Source organism: Equus asinus, chromosome 1, assembly GCF_041296235.1.
Source record: "Equus asinus isolate D_3611 breed Donkey chromosome 1, EquAss-T2T_v2, whole genome shotgun sequence".
Lineage (NCBI taxonomy): Eukaryota > Metazoa > Chordata > Mammalia > Perissodactyla > Equidae > Equus > Equus asinus.
In genome coordinates, this window is record NC_091790.1 from 122153166 (window position 1) to 122178522 (window position 25357).

At 38.0% G+C, this 25357-nt stretch overlaps 1 protein-coding gene across 4 annotated transcripts in view; it reads left to right on the plus strand.

Moving 5' to 3' along the window:
* The window catches only part of GRM1 (glutamate metabotropic receptor 1), a 376618-nt gene that overhangs the window by 332074 nt on the left and 19187 nt on the right, over positions 1–25357 (plus strand). For all 4 annotated transcript variants that reach the window (XM_014850649.3, XM_014850651.3, XM_044768555.2 and 1 more), the window contains exon 8: positions 7378–8308. In XM_014850649.3, the coding sequence (XP_014706135.1) occupies positions 7378–8308 (931 nt within the window). The remainder of the gene's footprint in view (positions 1–7377; positions 8309–25357) is intronic.

Sequence of the window (25357 nt, forward strand, 5' to 3'; positions counted from 1 at the left end):
TGCTGAGTTATAGAAATTAACTAATTTCAACTATTTTTCTCCATCCTTACAGTTGCTGTGACCTCTCATATTATGTACTCATTTATCTAATTTTATATGAAATACTACCACCTGCTTTGTGCCAGGCATGTTTTTGAGAAACTGGGGAGATGTAGGTGAATGAAACAAGGTTTACATCCTGGGGGAAGTGCTTCATACGAAACTAGACATGTAAACAGTCAATTACAATATAAGTCATATAGCAGGAGTATGTGCAAAATATTGTATGAACACAGAGGAAAAAAGCAATTATTTCTCCCTGGGAAGAGAAAAGCCTTCACAAAGAAAGGAATATTTGAGTTGAACATTGAATAATATATAGAATTTCACCATGTAGGTAATTAATATTAATGTAATAACATTAAAGAAAGCATTTCAATGCAGTCTTATGTAATCATGAAGTATTATTGTAAATGTCATTAAGTGTCCCAGGACACTTTGGGTAGAATAATTGTGGCCCTTGATTTCTTGATCATATTAAATTTTCTTAATAAAAAAGAAGTTCTATATTAATCCTATCCGCCTCCAATGCATTTGGATCTTACACGTGAGTCAATATTTGGTTCAAAAATTAGGAGTAACCCCTGGTCCTCAGATCAGAGTTATTACCACTTCTCTTGGATTTTGCTCAGTAATTTGTAATCCACTTGAAGGAAACTGACTTGTCTGGTGGTTCTGGGTTCTCTGGGGTAGCTCTAACTGGGGACACTGCCAGGTCCTTAAGTTCTCAGGGCTTTAGATAAGGTACGCACAACTCCCAGAAAGCCTTCTCCTTCTGGCTGCTGGGGGTCAGGTAGGTTCCAGACACTCTTCACCACTGGTTCAAGGTAGCCCCCTCTCTTCCAGTCTTGGGGTACCAATCACACCTGGTGGTTGGACAACTCTTCTCCCTAAACCTCAAAACAGGACAAAAAATGCATTACATTACATATATGAACAATATAGATATTATAGCTATTTCTTCAAGATATTAAATCTAGTGCTTCTCAAATTTAGGATGTTGAAAAAAACGAAAGAAGAAAGGAAAGGAAAGAAGAAAAAGGAAAATAAAAAAAAACCTTTTATGAGGCTTATTCAAAACGTAAATGAACCGTCCCAATCCCCAGGGCATTCTGTTCTGGGTGGTCCTGGGTGGGCGTTGAAAAGCCTGGTTTCCACACAGGGAAACGAATCTAGGATCTTCACAAGAGATAAGCGATCATAGTGAAGTTGTAGGTGTCTTGTTTCAGGATGTTGTTATGACAAACTGCTACTGTTACAACACAAGAATACTCATATCCCCCTCTAGCATGAGGATGTTTTTCTTCATTTGTGTGTAGTACACCATGTAGGATGGACTTAATTTACAGCTAGTCTTGGAAGACTCTATGATTATCTATGGAGATGCCCGAGTATCTGTCTTTGACTCTTGGCTACATTAAGGGGATTGAAATTTATGATGCGCAGTTTGAAGTTTGAAACTTCACTGGTGAAAACCAAAGCCGGTTTGTTTACTGATGGATTTCACCTGGCATATTTTATTAGACAGACTGATTTGGCTATACGGCTTGAGGTTGATAAAAAAATCTTCACTAGGAACTTCTGCCTTGAGCTGTCTTAAAGCCAATGTTCATGGTGCAGATTTTGGTAGCTCAATCCACAGGTGAGGTATGCCCTTGTGGGAATAAGGATCCTAGAGAGCTTGCACCTGGATATCTCTTGGTCCCTTGGTGCTTACGTTTCTACTACACGTTTTGCCTTTAAGTAAAAGCATTATATGAGTACATTCTGTGAGCCTTCTGAATCCTTTCATATATCCGAACTCGTGCAATCTTTGCATATTCGAAGAGTACCATTACTGGAAAAGTTAGTGTAACATACCTAATGATAGCTTCATATACGTGAATTATCGAGTTGGAGTAATTTGTCTCTAGTAAAACCTAGGCTTAGGCAAGTACTTATTATTAGTAAGGAGTAAGGAGAACATTAAAGACAAACTCAGATTTGTATAGCTTTAAATTAGTAAAGAAGAAAGTATGAATAAGCAAGAGTATACAAAGGAGAGTATGATATATACAAGAATCTTCTTAAGACCATCCTGTATAGAAGACCATTGTGTAGTCATCAGTCTGCTCCAAGGGTCTTGGGTTAACAGTCAACTTCCATGGATTTTCAGCTTCTGCAGGCTCTCTGCAGAACCTCAGTTTAAAATGACTAAGGGGTGCAATCTTCAGCAATATTAAGGTTCCTTTTTGCTTATCCAGAGAGTTGGGAAGAAGATAGCCTTGGGTAATTTAAATATTCAAGTGAAAATGTCCCAATATCACTAGATTGGTAAGTTGGAACATGCTAGCTAAGACCACAAAATCTAGTCTATTTTAACCATTGTAAGTATTGGGGCTTTTCAACAGGGGAAAGCTTCAATCCATCCAGAAAATAAACACACTATTTAAAGTGGTACATATTCATAAACCACAGAGGCAGACAACAGTATACAATCCATTTGCCATTATTCAAAATGTCCTTTTGCAATTATATCAGTCAATGGCCCTATCTTTACAATTTTTCCAGATTAATTTAATTACAAATGAAGCAGGAACTTGCTATATCTGCTATCTTGAAAATATTTTCCCATTAGTGTTTAATTTTGGGGCTAATTTGTCCCTACTCGGATGAGTTCCTTCATTTTTTTTCCATCAGGATTTTATCCAACATCTATTGGATATTTTATCTGGTGCTACCAGACAGCCATTCTGGTTTTATCAGATATTATCCTCATGGATCTTGCAACACAATCACTGTGGCATTTTTTTAAGAATCTATTTTCCGGCCAGATTTTTTGTATCTATAATTGAATCCTTGAACTTCTCCATGGATTTGTTATTACTAATAAATTATTTGCTGCCAGCTGACTGCTGACTCGTCAGTTTAGCGTGATAATCTCTATAATATTTCTTTTATATTTCTAAGGTGTTTTTATAGTGTCTATAGCTTTTACAGCATCATTCTTATTGTGAGTCTCAACCTTTATGGCAGCAATTATTTTATATAACATCAATATATCAAGAAATTAATATTATTTTTCTAAGAGTGCCTGAAGATCTTTTTAAAAAGTTATTTCTATATGATGTTAAACAAGTGAATTATTCTGAAAGCATACCAGCTATTAGTTTCTATATCTGCTCTTTTCTTTTGATGATTTGTTAAGCCACAAGAAAGCTATGATTCACTTATTAGAAAACTTTAGATTGAGGTCAAGTATTGCATTTTATAATACTGACTAGACTACTTACTGTAGATTAAACCTAGTAGTTTCCCTTTTTATCTTCACTATAAGTAAAACAATATTAAGTCAAGATTCAGTACTGGGGTGTTAATCATTACCTCCTGGGTAGGGACACTGCTTGAATGACATCAACTCGATTCTGAGATTCTCCACCATTGATTAATGTTTCTAGAGCTGCTGCATTATGAGCATCACATCAGTGGGTAGGAATATGGAAGGGGAAGTAACAACAATTCATAATTAGCTAATTAACTAGTAGAGTGTTGGATGTTTCTGTTAATAGTAGGGATTTATTATGTATGGTAACGTTAGACTTAAACACCTTGTACAAAACCTAAAGATATTTTGAACAATTTAGTTTATGCCGGCAATTATCCTTAGGAGAGAAGACTAAGCATTGCCTATTGAATTAAGAGGTCGGCTCTAATGAGTGAATTAGTTATCTATTGCTGTGTAAAAAATTACTTCAAAATTCAGTAGATTAAAACAGCACACGTTTCTTATCTCTCTGTCAGTCAGGAATATTGGCACAGTTTAACTGGGTCTTCCACTTCATCATCTTTCAGGAGACTAAAATCGAGGCATCAGCTAGGGATGGGGTCTATTCTGAAGGCTTGATTGTGGAAGGGTCCACTTTCAAACTCACCTGTGTGGTGGTTGGCAGGATATAATCCTCAAAGATTGTTAGACTGAAGGCTTCAGTTCTTTGCTGGTTGTTGGGTGGGCACTGCTCTTAATTCCTCGCCTTGTGAATCAGCAACACGGCAGGTCATTTCATCAGAGCCAGCAAGAATCTCCTACCAAGATGAAAGTCATTATCTTATGTAACCTAGTTTTGGGACCAACACCCCATCAACTCTGCTGTACTCTATAGAAAAGAAACAAGTCATAGGCCTTGTTCATACTCAAGGGGAGAGGATAACACATGGACACGAATCCCAGGAGGGGCATCATTGGGGACCATCTTAGAAGCTGTCTACCATAATGAGCAATGGTTCTTTGATATGTGCTATGCTGTCAAGTTAATACGTCTGGATCATGGTGTAGCATTTTCATATATATACAAAAAAGGAAAGATTTATGATAATCTAGGTACCTAGGACAAACTGTGTGCTTATGTGCTCTGTTCCAATCCATCTTCCTATTTCTGTGGAGTTTCATCCACAGGGATTCTGAGACAAAAGCTATTTTTTGGATAATTTCCTAAATTATACATAGTGTAGATATTTTCATGACTAGAGCAGCTATAATTTGATCATGTGTAGGAACTGTAATATATCTTGTCTGGAAGTAAACCTACTGATTAAATTTATGGGTTTTGTGCCACAGAGAATAATGTATTCTTCCAATAATAATCTCAAAATACCAGTTATAGGTTGGGGCATAAGATTGTTAAAGATTTTCACTAATTGAGTGGTTTTATTAAACCAAAGTATCTGATGTTCTATGAATAGTGAGATTATTGGTAGACATAAAGGCACCTATATCAATAAGAAAGAGGTCATGCTTCCCTTCCTAGTTCGGAAGAAAGACAGGGAGTTCTTGGGTGCCAGTGTCTCCCATGGAGTTGTCATTGGACGGATTTTAGGTAGTTGTCCCTTTTAGTTTGAGCTAATGTGGGACATTGGCTTTTTAAATGGTACTTCTGTTTGTGTCTATAGTTCTTTTAACAACGGGCTCCCAAATCATAGAATAGAGGTCTTTTTAGTTGTTTTACCCAAAGATACATAATTATATTGTTTCCTAGCTTATTTAATCTCTAAATCTATCTGGAAATGTATCGGATATTTTCTAAGTTGATAATTTTACATTTTAACTCTTTTTTTCTGTTTGATTCCCCTAATTCAGGTCTGGGTCTATTTACAGAAAAAGAAGATATAGTCCTTATGTCAGCTGTTGAGTCTGCCTTAGAATTGTTTGAAGGTTTTCTAAAGTCTTTCCTCTTTCTTTAGTTTATAGTTTTGAATAATATAAATACAATTTCAAATCTTTCAAATTTCAAATATAAATTTGAATCTTGACTAAAGAAAAGCTTCTGAAATTTCCTTATGTAATGTATTTTTTATTTTTACTTTTTAAAATTTTATACCACTGGGTTGTTTAAATTTTACCTGTGGCATTTAAACATTTTCCTCCAGGAGGCTAACAATTAATGAATTAATTGGTACATGTCCATAGCGCAGGACAGCGAATATCTAATAAAAATCCTAAATTCTGCAGATAATATTGTGCCTGTATCCCTGAAATTTCAGAAAATTATTAATTATAGCTCTTAATTTAGTTCCAGACCAGGGTTTTCATTCAACTTCCATATATCTGACTTATATTCTAGAAATTCAAACTACGGTACTCTTTTCTAATGAGAAGTCTGAGAACAGAATATCTCATTTACAAAACCAGGTAAAGTTGCATAGAAAAAGAGAAATACAAAGAGGGTAGCTTTCAGAAGTTTACAAGGGCCTTGACAAAGCCTACATTGGAATTGGAATTTTATTTTGCAAGCTCCGTATCCCAGTTAAAGGAGCTGAATATTGACTATTTAGCAGTTTAGTCCCTAGTTTGTCTACAGCCCCTCTTAAATGTTTTAATTTCTTGATTGTGTCATATCAGAAGTCCCTTCTAAGGGTCATTGTTATACTAAATATCTATCTATCTACCATCTATCTAATTAATCATCTTTCTAAACTTTATCAAGGAAATGAGAAGATTTAGGATTAAAATCTGGCTTTCCGTAGGAAGCCGAAGTTCTTGCAGGAAGAGGTTGAGACTTTGACAGAGACAAACCCAAGAGACACAAGGGAGCGAGGCCACTTTGATCAGGCAGGAGTGAGTGCTTGGGAATGGCTGGTGCTCATTGTTAGGAGGGAGTCTGTTTCGGATTGGCTGGTTATCAGAAGCAAGGGCTGACAGCGACTGGGTGGCATGGGGGGAGCTGCTGTTGACTGAACAGGTTCAAAACAGGTTCTGATGGTTCCTTATTCCCATGGCTGCAAAACGATGAAACTCTTCCTAAATTTATGGAAATATTTTTACTCTCACAATTTGGGAAATATTGGCCCAGACCAAACACAAAATCCTGCGAAGGGGTTGTCTCCAGGACCTGACCAAACTCTCTCTGTCTCTGAAATACAAAACAGGCTTTGTTCTCCAACTCTAGGGAAGGATAAGCAAGCTTTTAAGAACATAGCATCTCCTCTCCTTTCAAGAGATGGTGAGGGGAGATTTCATTCTTTCTCGGTGTGTCTATTAGAAGCTGATAACTCAGACCCTCATATGACACATACAGATCATACATGACTGAAGGGGGGATATTTAAGGTGAGTAATATAGTATGTGCTAAATACGAAAGTGCAGCTTCTTCTAAAGAATTCGAATGAAATTTATGTTTACAATACTCTGCTGGCCAAAAAATACTTGTCTTTGGTCTGGACTTGCCTCTAGACAATAGCCACATAAAAATAAAAATTTTGTCAGTTCGTTTCTTACTAACTTATTCCATTGCATTATCACCATTTAACCTTCACTGGAAACACAGTTTTAACTTCCTTCTTTTTCTTTCTTTTTCTGAAAGTGTGGAATCAAATTCCACCCACAGAGTGGCATCCATTTATAATGCTGGTGTTGAAAGAAAAGATTATTTTTATAGGTTCAAGTATGTCACATTAGGTTTGTGATGAGATTAGGTTGGGAATATGATTATCCAGGGAAGACAGTGATGCGTCTTTATTTGTGTAATAGTGATTTCTTATTTATTTTTTTGGCGAGGAAGATTCGCTCTGAGCTAACATCTATGCCAATCTTCCTCTATTTTGTATGTGGGATGCCTCCACAGCATGGCTGATGAGTAGAGTAGGTCCATGTTGGGGATCTGAACCCGTGAAACCAGCTGCCAAAGCTGAGTGCTAACCACTTGTCAATGGGGCTGGCCCTAGTGAAGCATTTTTTGAAAGCATTAAGATAACATAAATCATGGAAGATGCAAATATAGCTACGTCTCTGCTAACTAGTAAACGTTGTTGTTATTGATCCGCAGAAATCTTGCAGTCGTTCTAAAGCTATTTTTCTCATCACAGGCTGTGAACCCATTCCTGTCCGCTATCTTGAGTGGAGCAATATAGAATCCATCATCGCCATCGCCTTTTCCTGTCTGGGCATCCTTGTCACCTTGTTTGTCACCCTCATCTTTGTGCTGTACCGGGACACACCAGTGGTCAAATCCTCCAGTCGGGAGCTCTGCTACATTATCCTTGCTGGCATCTTCCTTGGTTATGTGTGCCCTTTCACTCTCATTGCCAAACCTACCACCACGTCCTGCTACCTCCAGCGCCTCCTGGTTGGCCTCTCCTCTGCCATGTGCTACTCTGCTTTAGTGACCAAAACCAACCGCATCGCACGCATCCTAGCTGGCAGCAAGAAGAAGATCTGCACCCGGAAGCCAAGGTTCATGAGCGCCTGGGCCCAGGTGATCATTGCTTCAATCTTGATTAGTGTGCAGCTAACCCTGGTGATAACTCTGATCATCATGGAGCCCCCCATGCCCATTCTGTCCTACCCAAGTATCAAGGAAGTCTACCTTATCTGCAATACCAGCAACCTGGGTGTGGTGGCCCCTCTGGGCTACAATGGACTCCTCATCATGAGCTGTACCTACTATGCCTTCAAGACCCGCAATGTGCCCGCCAACTTCAATGAGGCCAAATACATTGCCTTCACCATGTACACCACTTGCATCATCTGGCTGGCCTTTGTGCCCATTTACTTTGGGAGCAACTACAAGATCATCACTACCTGCTTTGCAGTGAGCCTCAGTGTAACGGTGGCCCTGGGGTGCATGTTCACTCCCAAGATGTACATCATTATTGCCAAGCCCGAGAGGAACGTCCGCAGTGCCTTCACCACCTCTGATGTAGTCCGCATGCACGTTGGCGATGGCAAGCTGCCCTGCCGCTCCAACACTTTCCTCAACATTTTCCGAAGGAAGAAATCGGGGTCAGGGAATGCCAAGTGAGTTATCTGACCTGGGTTCACCTCCTTCTCTCTCTCTCTCTCCCTCTCTCTCTCTCTCATTCTCTCCATCCTTTCTATTTTCTTCTATTTGTCTAAATCATTTTCTTCCATTCCTCCAATGTTTTTCACTTTCTAATCTTTTCTCTTTTTTCAAATCTCACATTCTGTTGCAGTAGGAATGTAATTTTAAAAGTCTTTTTTGTTTTCATTCTTTTGGAAGAGCAAGGAGATGAAGCAACAGCCAGCTAAGCATATTCTTATCCTTACCTAGAAGCTGCAGTTTCTATTCTGCCAATAATTTTTTCCTTTCACGTGAGTCCTCCCTCAATGGAGCACCAACACATCTCTGGGGTCTGGGTGAGAGATGCAAACTCTAGTTCTAATTTCTTGTTCAGACCATTATTCTAGAGCCACATCTCTACTATTCTGGGGTGGAGAGGAAGAAAATTAAGCCCCTGGGGAAATTTAGGCATTTCAAAATTTGACTGCCACTGAGCACCAAGTATGTCCTAAAGCGAGTTCCCTTAAGCAACTGTCTTACCATGACCCTCTTATTTATTAAACTTTAATGCATGTTTTAATAAAGACAGTCCATAATGCTACACATGAATTGAGCTCTCTCTACTGCAAGGCCACGATTAGAATGGTTTCCTAGCCATAAAACACCCAAAGAAACAAGGAATCAGATAAAGCTGATGAGCCCCGAACTCGAGAGTCAGTAAACATGAAGGTCCAGATTATTTCTATTCTGGTAATTCTTCTGAGTAGTTTGTGTAATAAACATTTGCCTGTCTTCTTCCTGACTCTCTTTTGCAAGGCAGCATATGTTAAAATTTGCATGTGTCATCTCTTTCTAAGACTCATGAAAACAAATTTCATGTAACATCTACAATTTTAAAAACGGTAAGGATGCTTGGGGTTCTAAAGGTAATTCTATTATCCAAAACTTAAGCAATTTTATTCATTAGTAGCATTAATTCTACTTTTTGAAACAATCCTTTGAGTGAAGAATTTTAATAGTAATAATTAAAAATATACATTGTTTTACAACTATTTCACCCACCTGAACGAGTCAGCAGGGTAAGGGGGATGGGTGTTATCCTCCCCCATTTTGTAGGTGAGGAAACTAAGCCACCGTGCATTTGTATGACTCATAAGTGTAATTCTACTTAGTTAGCCATTCTTTGTTTAGGTCTTAACTGGTACAAAATTTCTCATCTAACATATGTCAAAAATTCTACATGCCTTAAACTTCTGGGTTTTGTATTTTTACTTGCCAAGCAGCACCCTAGGCATTTTTTTACAGAATCATATAATTGGTTTGAGGAACAGGTGAAGGAATCTATGGGAAAATATATTTTTAAAATCCGTAGAGTTATTATTTCAAATAAAGACCCCTAAATTTTTGCAGTGTTAAGGATGAAGCTAATAATTTATGCCTACTTTTTAAAGCTGTATCAGTTTCAAGTTCTTCATAAGATGCTGATCATAAAAGTTGCTTTGTCATCTTTTTTTCCTTGCCATGGCTTTTCATGCTAGCCAACATCCCCTTAATAGCAGCCTCCTGGCAGGGAGTTATCAGCAAGCCAAAAAGCAAAACAACAGGAGAAAAAAAACAAAACAGAGCACAGTCACAGAGTCCAGATGTAGAAGGGTATCATAGCAATTTTCATTAAGAGGGAAGGAATGGGTGGAGACAAAATGAAAAGAAAGGAGAAAACACACTTCAAGCTGGAATGTTTGCAGAGGCTAAGAGATTTCCCTTATCACGTCCCATATGGCTTTATGAAGGCTCCATTCCATCATCCACCATCATCCGGCTCCACGTTTCTAACTTTTTCTCCTTTTATTATGTTTCTTCAGAAACTTTCATATGATTTTTAGTCATGGGTCAATTCTGAAAGATTTCTCCTAACCATTTAATGAAAAGAGGGGACCTATGTGATAAGTATAACTTGTGTTGGTACCTTGGAATATGCATTTTTGAAAGCTCTCTCAGGGATTCTACAGACAGACAGACATGGGCACCTGTCCAAGAGAGCAGTGACTAGTGAACAGTTACAGCGCTTGCTGCTGGAGTAAGCTGACGTCACGGTAACGGTGCTCAGCCCTTCCATAGCAGCCGGGCATTACTGTACCTTCTGATCAGCTTCTCACACCTTCCACTGCTTTCCTTGTAGGCTGAGAATGTTCCCTTCACTGTTATGAATTTAAAAATTAATTTCATTTGGGTTCCTGCTTTTAAGAGGAAAACCATCTTCTTCTAAACTGAATTTATTGTCTAGGTAGTGCTGGTTTTACCAGTAAACTGCTTATCTATTAGCTGTAATTTATCAAGCACCACCATATTTTTACAGTAATCATACACTTCTAATTAATAATTATAATGTGCAGCTTTCTTAATATGATCAGTATCTTCTCCAAGTGTACCAAACAGCTGAGCTGAACTACAGAGGTCATTTGAAGCTAAACTTCTGTGGAAAACAACCATTTATTTACTCATTTTTCTCATTTATTCTGCTGCGGCTTCTCTTCTAACTCTCTACGAAACTATAATTTTAAAATGTAACAATAATCGGAGTGCCTATGTTTTTACCTTTTTTATTGACGTTTTCTGTTTTCCTGGTTTGTCTCCAAAGTTACAGAGACCACAAACAATCTAATATTTTCTATAGCAACAAAAATCTAGAAGAGTTTTGCCAAATGAAGCAAGGGCTGAGGACTCTGGAGAACACTCTGGATGTGTGATTCCTGCATTTATGGGCACTGAGGGCGCTCAGCAGCCTCATATGCAGCTATAAACACAGAGCAGATGCTGTAATGAAGAGCTTCCAACTGCTCTATCTGTTTGAGTATGATTCTGAGGAGTTGCAAGGCCAACTACCTTCTCATAGCAGGCTGTTTTGGAGATACACAGGAGGGTAAAAGTTGTGTGTCTGTTTTTCCATAGTTTACTTCACTTTGTTATTTTACTTTTGCAAGCCAAATATCTGACACAAACAAAGGTTTAGGCATTTGCTTTATATTTTCTGAAATGTAATTTAGGAGGAGTTTAATCAGTAAATTGGGTGTTTGGATAACTTGAGTTACTTATAGTAACGAGTCCTATTAAGCATAATCCTACCCTGGAAGAACAACAGAATAGTATAATTGCCTTTGACATCTCTAATTCCTTTAACTGTTAACTTAATGTATTTGAGTGGGAAAATATTCAGGCTTAACGTAATATAAAGATGTTGGTAAAATTCTCCTTCTTGGCAATAGAAAAAACAAGCAATCCATGGAAATTCATAATTAAATAAATTATTTAGATCCAAATTATTTATCACTTCCTTTTAAAGCAAAATGAGTTAACATTATGCAACTGAAAAAATAAAATATTATGCAAATGACATGCTGCCCTAAAAAAAACCCGGTTATATCAATGATTAAATGTCAAACTAACATTTCTAGTTATTTTCCCCAACGACTGCCAAATAATTTGGTGGTACATGGAGCTGAAATGTGACATTGTGCTCCTATGACCTTTTGCATTATAACTGTATGCAAAACTAAAAGCAGTTAACAATCACTAAAAAAGGCATTGGATTGATGCAAGGAAGTACTTTTAAATCATAGGTTTCCACGTAAATAGACTATTAGAATATTCCTGTGATTGTTTCTTACGCATTCGAAAATATGTTTTTATTGAGTGCAAAAGCTAAGTGAAACATTAATTGAAAGATGTTCAATGGAAACTTTCTTCTTGGTCTACTAGACACATTTTTTGTACACCAGTCAAGCCTGCATCATTAGTGATTAGGCCCTGGGTAAGCATTTTAATTTGTCTTTCCTCCTTTGATTTTGAAAGGAAATATGATAGTGAGCCAATAGATAATCACAATCAAACAGACAGAACATATTCTCTTTCATAGAAGGAACTCATTCACTATTCTACCTTGTAAATGAGAAAATCTGTCATTTTGAAATTATTTTTCCCTTAGTCATACAATAAATGGTCTTAAAAGTTACTGTAATTCTTCTCTTGACTTTATAATAAATATCAGAAGATTTTATTGAAGTACTTGTCAGAAAATTTTACTACTTGATAGTAACATTTATGGAGGATCGAGCTTTCATTCATTCATTTATTCACTCAATCCTTGTTTCAACAATAAGCTTAAAGGCACTTAAATACTTGATATGATGCTAGATAATATTCAGGATAGAAAAGATAGAAGAGGCAGGCACTGACTGCACCAGTCTTGCAATATAGTAAGGGAGATGCTCAGGAATATAACTACCTAGTGGGTTAGATGCCATAATAGGGGACCAGGAGAACATTTTGAGCGTCCAGGAAAGAAAGACATTATGCCCAGCCAATGGAAAAGCATCTGTGGAAGAATAGGGAAAGAGTTCTTAACAAAAGTGGCATTTGAACTTGACCTTAAAGAATGTTTTCAACAGGAGAAATCATGCTATGATGAGACTTTTTCACATACAGAAAATAATGTAAGTGAAGATTCAGAAATATTAATGCACTTTCATGCCATGACATGAAATCTGGTATGAATGAAGTAGGTGGAGAGGTATAGTGGTGGGTAAATTTGTAACTGCAGAAAGAGGACAGATTATAGATGAGGATCAATGTTCTAAGAAGAAATCTGGGTACTTTTTATATAAACCACAAGTGCATTAAAGATTTTTGTGAAGTTTTGTGATCATGTGTAAGCTTTATGGGAAGAGATTGTCTGTAGAAAGACTAGTTGACAGAGTGCTACAATAGTCCAAATGACAGGTTAAAAATAAAATCTTTAAACTAGAGCAGTGGAATGAAAGTCAAACCCATGTATGCATATGAAACAGTTTTCTGAGCTCAATTCATTAGAACTGGAAAGGTTTGGGGAAAGGTAGGAAGGAATGAAAAATAGAATACAACTCTGATGATTTTAACCTGGGTGATTGGAAGAACTCAGTTACCATAAAAACAGATAGAGAATACAGGAGTAGGACTGGGGAGATGTTGAAGAGTTGGGTTTCAGACTTCTCGATTGAAAATGCTGCAAAGCATCCAAATAGAAGCATCCATAAGGTATCTAGAAACTTGTCAGGAGCTCAAGAGAAAGGTCTGAGCCAAAGCTCTGGATTTGAAGGCTCAGTTGTCAGAACGTTTAAAGTGGCCCAAAGAGTGGTTATGACATAAGACAAGAAGAAAGCAGGAGGAAGAACATTAGAGAACACTTGTGCTTAAGAGATAAGATAAATTAGGAAAATCTGAAGGCAATTGAACAAAATATAATCAGAAGGAATGGGGAATCAGGAGGATTGAGTATCATGAAAACCAAAGCTGTGTCCTCGTCAGCTTGAGTTGCCGTAGTAAAATCCTGCAGACCAGGTGGCCTAAACGACATTTGTTTTCTCACAGTTCTGGAGGCTGGAAGTCCAAGATCAGGGCGCCAGCAGGCTTGATTTCCGGAGAGACCTCATCCTTGGGTTGCAGGCAGCAGCCTTCTAGATGAGTGCTCACATATTGTCTTCTCTGTGCAAGCATGGGGGGAGAGAGAAAGAGGGAAGACGAGGAACAGAGAGCTGTCTGGTGTCCCTTCTTATGAGAATACTAATCCCATATGAGGTCCCCACTCTCATGACCTCATCTAACCCTAATTACCCCCCACAGGCTCCACCTCCTGTACCAGCACACTAGAGGGTAGGACTGCGACATCTGAATTTGAGGGGGACACAAACATCCAGTCCATAATAGACTGTTTCAAGAAGACGGAACTTGGGATCTTTGGGATCCCCAAGGCTGGAGACCCTACGGTTAAACTTGACTGTTCTCAGTGGTGTGATGTGGGTAGAATTTCTGTTGCAATAAGTTGAGCCATATGGCATTAAAGGAATAAAAAGTTTAGACAGCATTTAAGAAGGCTGGGGAAGAGGGAGGCGACGTGTAATTGGAGAAATTGAAGCTTGCTTGTAATAGCTGAGAAAGGAGGCAACACAGAAAGAAAAACTAAAAATATAAAAGAGAAATCATCTAGTTCATGCTCAGTAGCCTGACCCAGAACTGTGCATTACAGTAGGGCAATCTGACACTGACAATTGTGACAGTGGAGCGCCGCCTCTAAGAACACGCTGGTTTTGGTTAATGCTTGTTCTCACTTAGCTACACGTGTGTTGTTTGACATTAAAAACAGAATGAAAACATCAGGCAGGAAACTTATAGGAATTTTAATTAAAACATGAAAATACAACTCTTACTTTTGATTTTATCAGACCTCTGGACTTACAAACATTGATTTTAAGATTTGAGAAGGGATAAATGAGGGAAAGTCTGGAAAGTACTGTGTACTTTCCTGGAATTTTTGCTGGAGCTAGAGGATTTGCAGCTCAGAAGTAGAGGTTGTTTGTAGCAGAAAGAAGGGCATTGTGTATCCAGAGCCAGACTTGGTGGGGATGAAGCAGGTACCTGCTAGAATGGGCTAGAATTCCTTGGATCTTTCCCTGACAGCCAGTTGCAGTGCCTGAGCCTAACAGCATGAGGATTTTGTTTGAGGTAAAGCCGTATGTCCCTTGATAAACCAAGCCAAAATGCCTTCATTCCATGAAAGATGTAACACTTTATCACCTAAAAGTGCGTTAGCTATAACTACAACGAAAACAGATAAGTAAGTTGTACATGAAGGAGTTGCTGATGTGAGAAGCCACCCAGAGAGGCCACGGGACTAAGTGCAGGGAAAGGGTGAATGACATTAGGTCAAGAGAGGATGGACACCACTTGCCCCCCATCAGGTGAGGCAAATTTGCCATCACCATTCTTTCCTGGTTTCTTCCTCTTGTAAATAGTATACTCATTCTGCAAATAACACAGAAATGGCCACTTTTGTTACTTATATTTTACATTTTCAACTTCTATACTGAGACCATGGGTCACAGATTATGCTACAGCTGCAAAAAGAACAAAATTCCTTTTGAATATAGGTCATCCTTTGTATTTCTTTGAAACTCAAATAAACTTGCATGACTGATACATATTCAAGTTCTCAAACAATATTTTATCCTCATATGTTAATAATATGTAGTTTCTAAACTGAACGCAGACATATTCTATATAAATATCCATCACGGTCCAGGGAGGTACATATTACAGCATTGTGCAAATAAAGAAACTAAGGCTTGAAAAGTTCAAGGCCGTTTTTTGGGTTTTTTTTTATTCTGCTGAGGTCATATTGGCCTATAACATTGTGTAATTTCAGGTGTAAATCACTATATTTCAGTTTCTGTATAGACTGAATAGTGTTCACTACCAATAGTCTACTTTTTATCTATCACCATACATATGTGCACTCTTATCGCTTTCACTCTCTCTCCACCCCCTTCCCCTCTGGTAACCACTAATCTGTTCTCTTTGTCCATGTGTTTGTTTATCTTCCACAAACAAGTGAAATCGTATGGTGTTTATCTTTCTCTGTCTGACTTATTTCACTTAGCATAATACCCTCAAAGTCCATCCATGTAGTCACAAATGGCACAATTTTGTCTTTTTTTATTGTTGAGTAGCATTCCATTGCATATATACATAGACCACATCCACATCTTCTTTATCCATTCATCTGTTGATGGGCATTTGGGTTGCTTCCACATCTTGGCTATTGTGAATAACCCTGTGATGAACACAGGGATGCATAAATCTCTTTGAATTGTTGATTTAATTTTCTTTGTATAAATACCTAGTAGTGGGATGGCTGCATCATATGTTATTTCTGTTTTTAATTTTTTGAAAAATCTCCATACTGTTTTCCATAGTGCCCACATCAGTTTGCATTCCCACCAGTAGTGTATGAGGATGCCCTTTTCTCTGTATCCTCTCCAACACTTATTTCTTGTCTTGTTAATTATAGCTATTCTGACAGGTGTGAGGTGATCTTTCATCATACTTTTTATTTGCATTTCCCTAGTAATTAGTGATGTTGAACATCTTTTCATGTGCCTGTTGGCCATCTGTATATCTTCTTTGGAAAAATGTCTGTTCATATCATCTGCCCATTTTTCGTTTGGATTCGCTTTTTTTGTGGTTGAGTTGTATGAATTCTTTACATATTTTGAAAATTAACTCCTTGTTGGATACATAATTTGCAAATATTTTCTCACAATTGATGATTGTATTTTCATTTTGTTGATGGTTTCCTTTACTGCGTAGAAAATTTTGGGCTGATATAGTTCCATTTGTTTGTTTTTTCTTTTGTTTCCTTTGCCTGAGTAGACATGGTATTTGAAAAGATACTGCTAAAGCAGATGTCAAAGAGTGTACTGTCAAGGCCATTTTTATAAAAGAAAGAAGTGGAACTAAAATCATTGTTTTCTGGATAAAGTCATTTCTTTTTATGGCTCTAATAGCTGTTTATATTTGTTTACCTCAGTAACGTATTTTTCATTCATGTGTCCAATAAAACCAAAAAGGCCTGGTGTCTGCCATCAAGAAGATCATAGTTTATTGTTATAACACACCATCACAATAAAATCAGGTGAGTGAAATGATAGGAGATGGTATAATGTGGTGATCCAGGGGGATGGGTAAATTTAGAGTCGGAACTTTGAGTGTAGGTGTGTTTTTTTTTTTTTTTTTTTGCAAGGTCCCACTCTATATAACGGATGTTATTTCCTGGTCACCTGTTAAATGAGTATAGCGCAGCGCCTAGCACATAGTAAAATCTCAATAACTGTTAGCTAGTGACATTCAAATTACAAAAATAGGGGAGGGTATATGGAAGTTCACATGCTAATATAAAGCTCTGCATTGTACCTTCATGTAAAGAGACTTCTGGAAACTGGGTATATGCATCATCATTATTATCAGCTCATAATAGCCATGCGATGGAGGCTGGAGGAGCTGTTGAAGGTGGAGGCATGCAAGTGTTACTCTGTGTGACATGTGTGTGAGGAAGGACACCCTGTTTGACAAGGCTTGGCAACCTGTCCGTGCTTGGCCACAGCTAAAGAAAGATGAGGTCATTTGCATTCCATCTGTTAGCCTCAGTGCCCAACGTTACCTACTCAAAAGGGACGCAGGCCAGGTGAGCACTGTGTTTGTAAAGCTAGTTCAAGAGCACAAATATTAACAGCTTGCAGAAGGAAATAACAAAAAAAGTACCAGTGGATTTGGAACCTTCAGATCATGAGAACAGAACCTATATGGTTATTAACTAGACCTCTCTGGCTGCAAATTACAGAAGCCAAGTTAAGCTAGCCTATGCAAAAGGGGGGGGGTGGTATTTAATAGAAATATATAAGGAATAATTCCAGGTATCTCGTGGTAACAAGGTTCGGAATGCTTCTAGGCTTCATGGGGTACTGGGCTCCCGAGGAGAAAGGCTCCAGGCCTCCATGTCATCTCCTGTCTCCCTGCATACCTCCTTCATGTTCTCCTGATAGATCTGCTTTATCCATTTCTTGGGCCCTCATGGTCCGTCCAAGGACAACCATCCCAGCGCTCCTGAGTTTACATGTTGTTACAGGTCCAGCTGCCCAGAGAGACTGCTTCAACCCCCTCCACCAACGTGGTTCTACATAACACAGAGAGAACCTGATTGGCTCAGCCTGGCTCAGGTGGCTATCCCAAGTCAAGTGGTGATGGACAAGGGTGGAGTCACAAAGTATAAAATTGTCTTCCAGAGGCCCATCACTCCTGTCGCCCGTGGGTCGGATCAGGCAGGCAGTTCACAGAGAAGTGGCTGCAACTGTGATGAGCAGAAGCCCTGCATGTGTCCATACACAATAATCCTAACTCCATTCCAAACCCCATCCTTTCTTCCTTGGCCTCTGAATAAGTCACGTCTAAGTACCAGCATTTTTTATTTAGAAGAGTTGACATAGAGAAATTACAAACTTACAAGTGGCTAGAATGACTATTATAAATCCCAGTAGACATGCCAGGAAGAAAACGCTTTAGCTTTGATATAGCATTTATTATGAAGGTATGAGGCATACACTTAAACAAATTTAAAAACTGGAAATTGTCTTTGCTAATTTTTTTTTTCTTTTTGTGAAGAAGATTGGCCCTGAACTAACATCTGTTTCCAATCTTCCTCTTTTTGCTTGAGGAAGATGTTTGCTGAGCTAACATCTGTGCCAATCTTCCTCTAATTTATGTAGGATCCCACCACAGCATGGCTTGACAGGAGTTCTAGGTCCACGCCCAGGATCCGAACCCACAAACTCTGGGCTGCCAAAGTGGAGCACGCTAACTTAACCACTACCCCACCGGGTTGACTCCTTGTCTTTGCTACTGTTATAGAGATTCCTAGGTATACAGTGCTTCTCAGTTGCCTCAAGATGAACAAACAGAGGGGGGAAAGGTTTTCTTTTGTTTTTTAAAGGAAAATAGATCATTAGGACACTGTCTTCTGAATGAATTAAAATACCTCATAAATTATAAGCCAGCAGAAATATTTATTGTTAACATTGGTTAATAGAATAGGAAAAGAAAATAAGCAAATTTTTAATCAAATTAACCCAAAAATGTGTCTATAATTTGATTTCATTTCAAAGAGGGAAGGGAAACCTCCTATACTTGAAGGCAACCTGACGACCGCTCTGTGCAGATTACCTTCAGGATAAATGAGGAGTGCGCTGCTGACGGAATTAGGCTGAGACCCTGGAGATGCTGCTACACGTGTTGAAAAACAACTGCTTCAAGTAAATCAATAGCAATAGGAAATACTTTCTTTTCCCTGATTTTCCAATTAAAAAAGATGCACTGTTATCTTACTCCTCCTAAACGCTCTCAAACACTGTGGGAATTGACATCATTGTCTGCTTGATCTAACTCTGCACTGCTGATGCTATTTGGCTTAGATGCTTGTAGGATGGGGGCGGGGGGAGGAAAAGTGTTAACAACAATAACGAAAATGAAGACTCGCATCATGAAAGTAGAATAAAAGAAACATGACCGTGGGGCAGCGGTAGGGGCGAGGGAGCAGAAAGCATGGCTGTAGATCTGTCACCAGGCAGCCCTGCGACTTTAGCCATTGATTCTGACAGCGTCTTACTGCAAGCGGTAGTATTTCGAGCGATTCTAACAAGGTTTCATAATTTAGTCCTTTGTTCACGAAAGAATACGGAGGGCTTACTATTTCACAAACTGTGGACAATTTCTGGTGAAGAAATATTGCGTGGTCTGGGACCTCACAGAACTTTGAGTAAAGTGGAGGACACCAGCAAGAAACCTGACAGTGACAATGTGACAGGTGAAGTCCTGTGACGAGGATGGAAAGCATGTTCAGGGGCATATAGCAAGGGTCTCCAGTACAGAGTCAGGGAGCTGTAAACAATGGTTCCCATCAGCTGGAAGCCAGACCAACAGTGGGGGAAGGTACAGACAGGGTATTCTAGGCAGAGGACCACTATGTGAGGAGATGGGGAGGCAAGAGAGACCACAGCATATTAGGAAAATGGAAAAGAAAAGATTCCCTTAGGGCTGACGGTAATTTCCAATAAGAAATAGTTGTTTAGCTCCGAATGTTTAAAGCTAAAAGTTATTCCAGGGCTAATCCTACTGTAAAATCACTTCTGCTCTGGTAGTTGGAACAGTTTCAAGGACTGGTGCACACCTTTTAAGATTGGGAAGAGAAGCAGGAATAAACAAGTCATTTTCAGCCCCTAATGTGTGCCATGCGTTGGGACAAGTGCGGCAAACACTGCGGTGAACAAAACAGATCGGGCCTCTGTGGAAATTGAAATCTAGCCAGAAGACCAGACACTGAACAAGTAATTACAAGTGCAGTGAGTGTTTTTGAGGATAAATACAAGGTGTTACAGGAGTGTCACTAGGAGGATCTAACCAGTCCCAGTGCGTGGAGACTGGAAACGTTCCCAGGAAGAAGCATTATTTAAGCCAAGACTTCTGAAGGAGGAGAAGGCATAGCTAGGAAGGGAAAGGCGCTACTGGGGTAGAGCAGTTGAGGAATCAGCGGTAAAGGCTCTGAGCAGGAAAAACCCTGATGGCTGGGGGAAATGAAGTCATTCCAGGATGCCTGGAGGTGAGAAGGAGGGGAAGTGTGATGAGAAGAGCCTGGGAGGGTCAGCTAAGACCAGGTTATACAGGACCTAGTTAGAGGTCTTAGGAGCTTGGATCTTGTCTTCCGAATAATGGAAAGCCACTAAAGTCAGAAAGCAAGGGTGCTCTGTGATCAGTGAATTGCACATTTTAGAACTAGTACCCCACCCTCAGTGTGGAGGATTCATAGGAGAGCAAGAAGGGAGGCTGAGGCTCTGGGATAAGGCTGCTGCAGGTTCCAGGTGGGAGATTCTAGTGGCCTGACCTAGGGCTTTGACAGTTGGGGGTGAAGAGAGTGAACAAAGAAAAATACTTATGAGGTAAAAATAAAAGTAGCAGTAAGATTGCTCACAAAATTCAATTTTAAGATCGACCTAGAGTCAGCAGAGATATGCAATCATCTCAAGCTTGTTTGGCTCCAAAGCCTATAATATTTGAACAGTTACCAGATTACACGTATTAATGCATCTACTACTTTGTGTGTAGTTCCAAATATTTTTAAATTTCAGGAAAATTTACTTAAACTAAAGTCTTCAGTATTTGTTTCCCAGCTTTGGCTTTTTGTCCTTTTCAAGGATTCCTAATATCTATATATTGAATTTTCTTTTGCTAGCTTCAATATTTAGACTAATCCTTTCTCTCTAATCCTTTTTATTCTTTCATTTTGTACCCTTTTTATTGAAGCCTAATTACATAATTATAGCAATATCCATAGATATTAATGGCAGTTTGATACAATTTAGTTATGTAATATACCCATGTAACCAACATACAATCAAGATATAGAGCATTGCCATTTCCCTAAAAAGTTTGCCCATGTCCCTTTCTGATCTGTTCCATTCTCCTTCTAGAAGCAACCACTCTTCTGATTTTTATATCCCCATAGATTAATTTTACCTGTTCCTGAGCTTCATAAAAATGAAATCGTACATTAGATATTATTTTATGTCCCCGATCTTTCACACAGATTGAGATTTATCCATGTTCTTGTATTGATCAGTGTTTATTCTCTTAATTGCTGAGCAGTGTTACATTGTATGAATATACTAAATTTTATTTAATCTATTCTGTTGCATTTGGGTTGTTGGGCATTTGGGTTGTTTCCAATTCTCACTATTAAAAATAAACCTCAATCAACACACAGAAACTAATTTTTGTGAACATATATTTTCATTTTTTATAGATATATGCCTAGCAGTGGAACTTCTGGATAAGGCAGGTGTATGTTTAACTTAAAAGAAACTGCCAAACAGATTGCCACAGTGATTTTTCCATTTTATGCTCCTACCAAAAATATATGAGACCCATTTTGTCTTTATACCATTTTATATTTCAGCCATTCTAATGAGTGTGTAGTAGTATTTAATTACAATTATAATTTGCATTTTTATGATGACTAATGATCTTGAGAGTCTTTTTATGTACTTATTGCCCATTTATATACCTTTTTTTTAGAAAAGTCCATCTAAATTCTTGCCTATTTTTGATGGGTCATTTGTAATTTATTATTGGTTTGCAGGGCTTTTTGTAATCCTGATATGAGTTCTTCGTCACATGTATGCATTACAAATATTTTTTCTCAGTCTGTGACTTGACTTTTCGTTTTCTTGGTGGTGTCTTTTTATGAGCGGAAGATGGTCACTTTGATAAGGTCCAATTTGTTATTTTTTCTTTCATGGTTAGTGCTTCTTGTGTTCTGGTCCAGGAAATCTTTGCCTACGCCTAAGTCACAAAAAATATTCTCGTATGTTTTCTCCTAGGAGCTTTATAGTTTTGACTTTTACATTTAGTACTGTGGTATATCTTGAGCTAATTTTTATGTACGTTGTAAGGAAGGGATGAGGGTTCATATTTTTTTTAAATGGAAATCCAGATTTCCCAGCTCGAAATTTTGAAAAGACTTTCTTCCCTCATTGCATGACGCTGCTGCTCGTATAAAAATTAAACTGACCACACATGCATAACCCCAAGTATGGACCCTCTATTCTGTTCCATTGATATCTTTATCTATCTTTATGCAAATACCATACTGTCTTGATTACTGAATCTTTATATAAAGTCTTAAAATCAGGTAGGTTAAGCCTTCTGACTTCATTCTTTTTCTCATTATTGTTTTGGCCAATCTAGGTCATTGCCATTATTCAAACTTTCATCATTATGCATGATATTATCTCCAGGTTTTTCACAGATGCCCTTTATCAGGTTGAGGATATACCTTTACACTCCCAGGTTGCTGAGAAACTTGTTATGAGTAGGCACTGGATTTTGTCAAATTCTTTTTCTGGATCAACTGAAGTATCGTGGTTTTTCTCTTACTCTGTGAACATGGGGAAATATGGTGAATTATTATCAAATACTAATCCAATCTTGAATTTCTGATATAGATTCTCCTTTGTCCTCCTCTAATAGTCCACAGGAAATAGAATCTACTTTGTCTGCTATTGATGTAGCTAACAGCTTGATTTTGAGTTAGCGCTTGCATGTTATATCTTTTCCCATCCTTTGATTTTCACTTGTGTCCTTATGTTTAGGGAATGTCTCTCATAAACTGAACATAGATTTAGATTTTGTTTTTTAGTAAGTCTGATTTTGTTGACTTTTAATTAAAATATTTAGTTCATTCACATTTGACATAATTGCTGACATAATCATATTTATATCTACTATTTAACTATTTTCTACTTGTGTCACTGGAATGACTACTTCCACTTGTGTCCCATTTTCTCTCCTTTCTTACCTTCTTTGGATTCATCTATTATTTTAATATCTAATTTTCCCATCCATCAACTTGTGACATTTATATTTTTTATTATTCTTTTTATAGTTGCCCTAGAGATTACAATAAGTAGTCCCTAACCTTTTGCAATCTCAGATAAATTAGTATAGTAGTTTTATCACTTTTGAAATAAGGCAAGGATCTTAAAACACCTTAATTGCATTTACTTGGTCTCAACTTTTGTGCTGTTTTTGTCATGCACTTTAATTCCAAACATATTTTGCATACTGTTTTACATTACCATTATTGTTTTGCACAATCAGTGCTGATATATTCCCATATGTTTTTTCTTTATGTTGTATTCCAGTTATGAACTGAGCCGACTTGAGTGTGTATTATAGTTTTGTAAAGCTTGTTCTGCTTCACCTGGTGCATGCTGCTCCGATGGTACAGCTATCCAGGGGTCCTGACTAAGAACTGGGTTCCAACTGTTTACGGGGTCCTTCATTCTTTAAATGTCTAACTCCTTTTTGATTCTTAGTGCTATGAGGCTTCCAAAAACTTTGCTGACTTTCAGCAGCATTCTGCTTAGCTTTGTATCCTTTGCTTTGTGCAGCCTAAAACTTGCAAAATTCTCTAGAGGAAACCCACCAAGTGTTGGTCTCACTTTTCGTTACCTCCCTCTTTCCAGGCTCTTGACTCCTCAAGTCCTGGCTGCCTTGGAAGACTTGGACTCAAATCTTTGTGTCTATAGTCCTGTGAATTTATCAAGTTTTTCTCACTTGTTTACCTCTTAGTTAAGACCTTCTGCTTGGATTCTCAGTCTGTTCCCCTGTTGAGACCAAGAATCATCAAATGTCCCAAGGGAAAAAATAGCTTGGAGATTATCTGCTTACCTCTCTCAAGTTCTCTTCATTCCGACATTGGTCTCTTGGATTCTGCTTGCAATGACAGCTTCCCAATATCTTTAAATGATTTTTAAAGATATTTTATCTCTTTTTTTCTAGAGATATTTGGTTTACCCAAAGGTGTTACATCTTAGCTGGAAGCAGAAGTCCTCTTACACCAATTTTATTATCTCCCCTTCCTCTTTCTCAATAGGCTGTGATATGACCAAGATTTCTTTCATGGCTACGGTGACCATACTTCTAATACTGTGGAAGACAGTGTATGGTGACTGCCTGTTCATTTCTTCTTCACGTTTGATGGGTGATGACATGAGGATATTAATGCCTGTGTTTAAAGAGAAATGATAGCATAAGGTAAACTTCAGTAGAAACATATATCTAACATTGGTATTAGAGCTATAGCCAGGAATATCAGAAGCCTCACAAAATTCTAGATTTAAGTGATCTAAGTCCTTTCTGTTTCCATTACACATTTAATTCTAAGCTTTTACCAAAGTAATAATTTAGTTTTTCAAAACATCCTGAGGTGAATATTTTAGCTGTTGGCAAGTTGTTTTGATCATCTTTTTCTCTCCACCTTTGTGATAATTCAGAGTAAAAGAATAAAAAGATTCATTTTAGTAGTTGGTACCTAAAGTCTATCTGGAAACACAGCAGGATATTTTTCTCTTTTATGTAACTTGTGATTTTTTCTAAGGTTGACCTTTTACTTTCTCATTAGTAAAGATGCCTGTGTGTTAGAAGAAATATTTAAAATATACGTACAATAAAGCAATCTAGTTACAACCTAGTGGCTAAATGTACTCAGTTATAGAATTCGGAAATAAGAAAGACTTCAGTACTAGTTTGCATACAAAATATTAGTACGAATTTCCCAATTCTATAATTTCTATTTGATGTATCTCCTTAGTAGCTCCTCATCTATTTTAATATATATTTTTAGAATTTTTACTTTAAATCTTTTTTTCAGCAAAATAAAATATATTCACAGTTCCCATGTAACACTTTAGTTTTCTGGGGTAAAGCTAAGAGGAGAGAGAATTTTACTCCTGAATTACACATTGCGCTAAATTTCTTTTTGTAATAGCAGTTGCTCCTTATTTTTAATATTGAAAAAGTGATAAATATTCATTGTGGGCAATTTGGAAAATATAGGAAAGCACAAAACAGCTAATAAAAATTACCTACAATTCGGGGCTGGCCCCGTGGCCGAGTGGTTGAGTTCGCACGCTCCGCTGCAGGCGGCCCAGTGTTTCGTTGGTTCGAATCCTGGGCGCGGACATGGCACTGCTCATCAGACCATGCTGAGGCAGCATCCCACATGCCACAACTAGAAGAACCCACAACGAAGAACACACAACTACGTACCGGGGGGCGTTGGGGAGAAA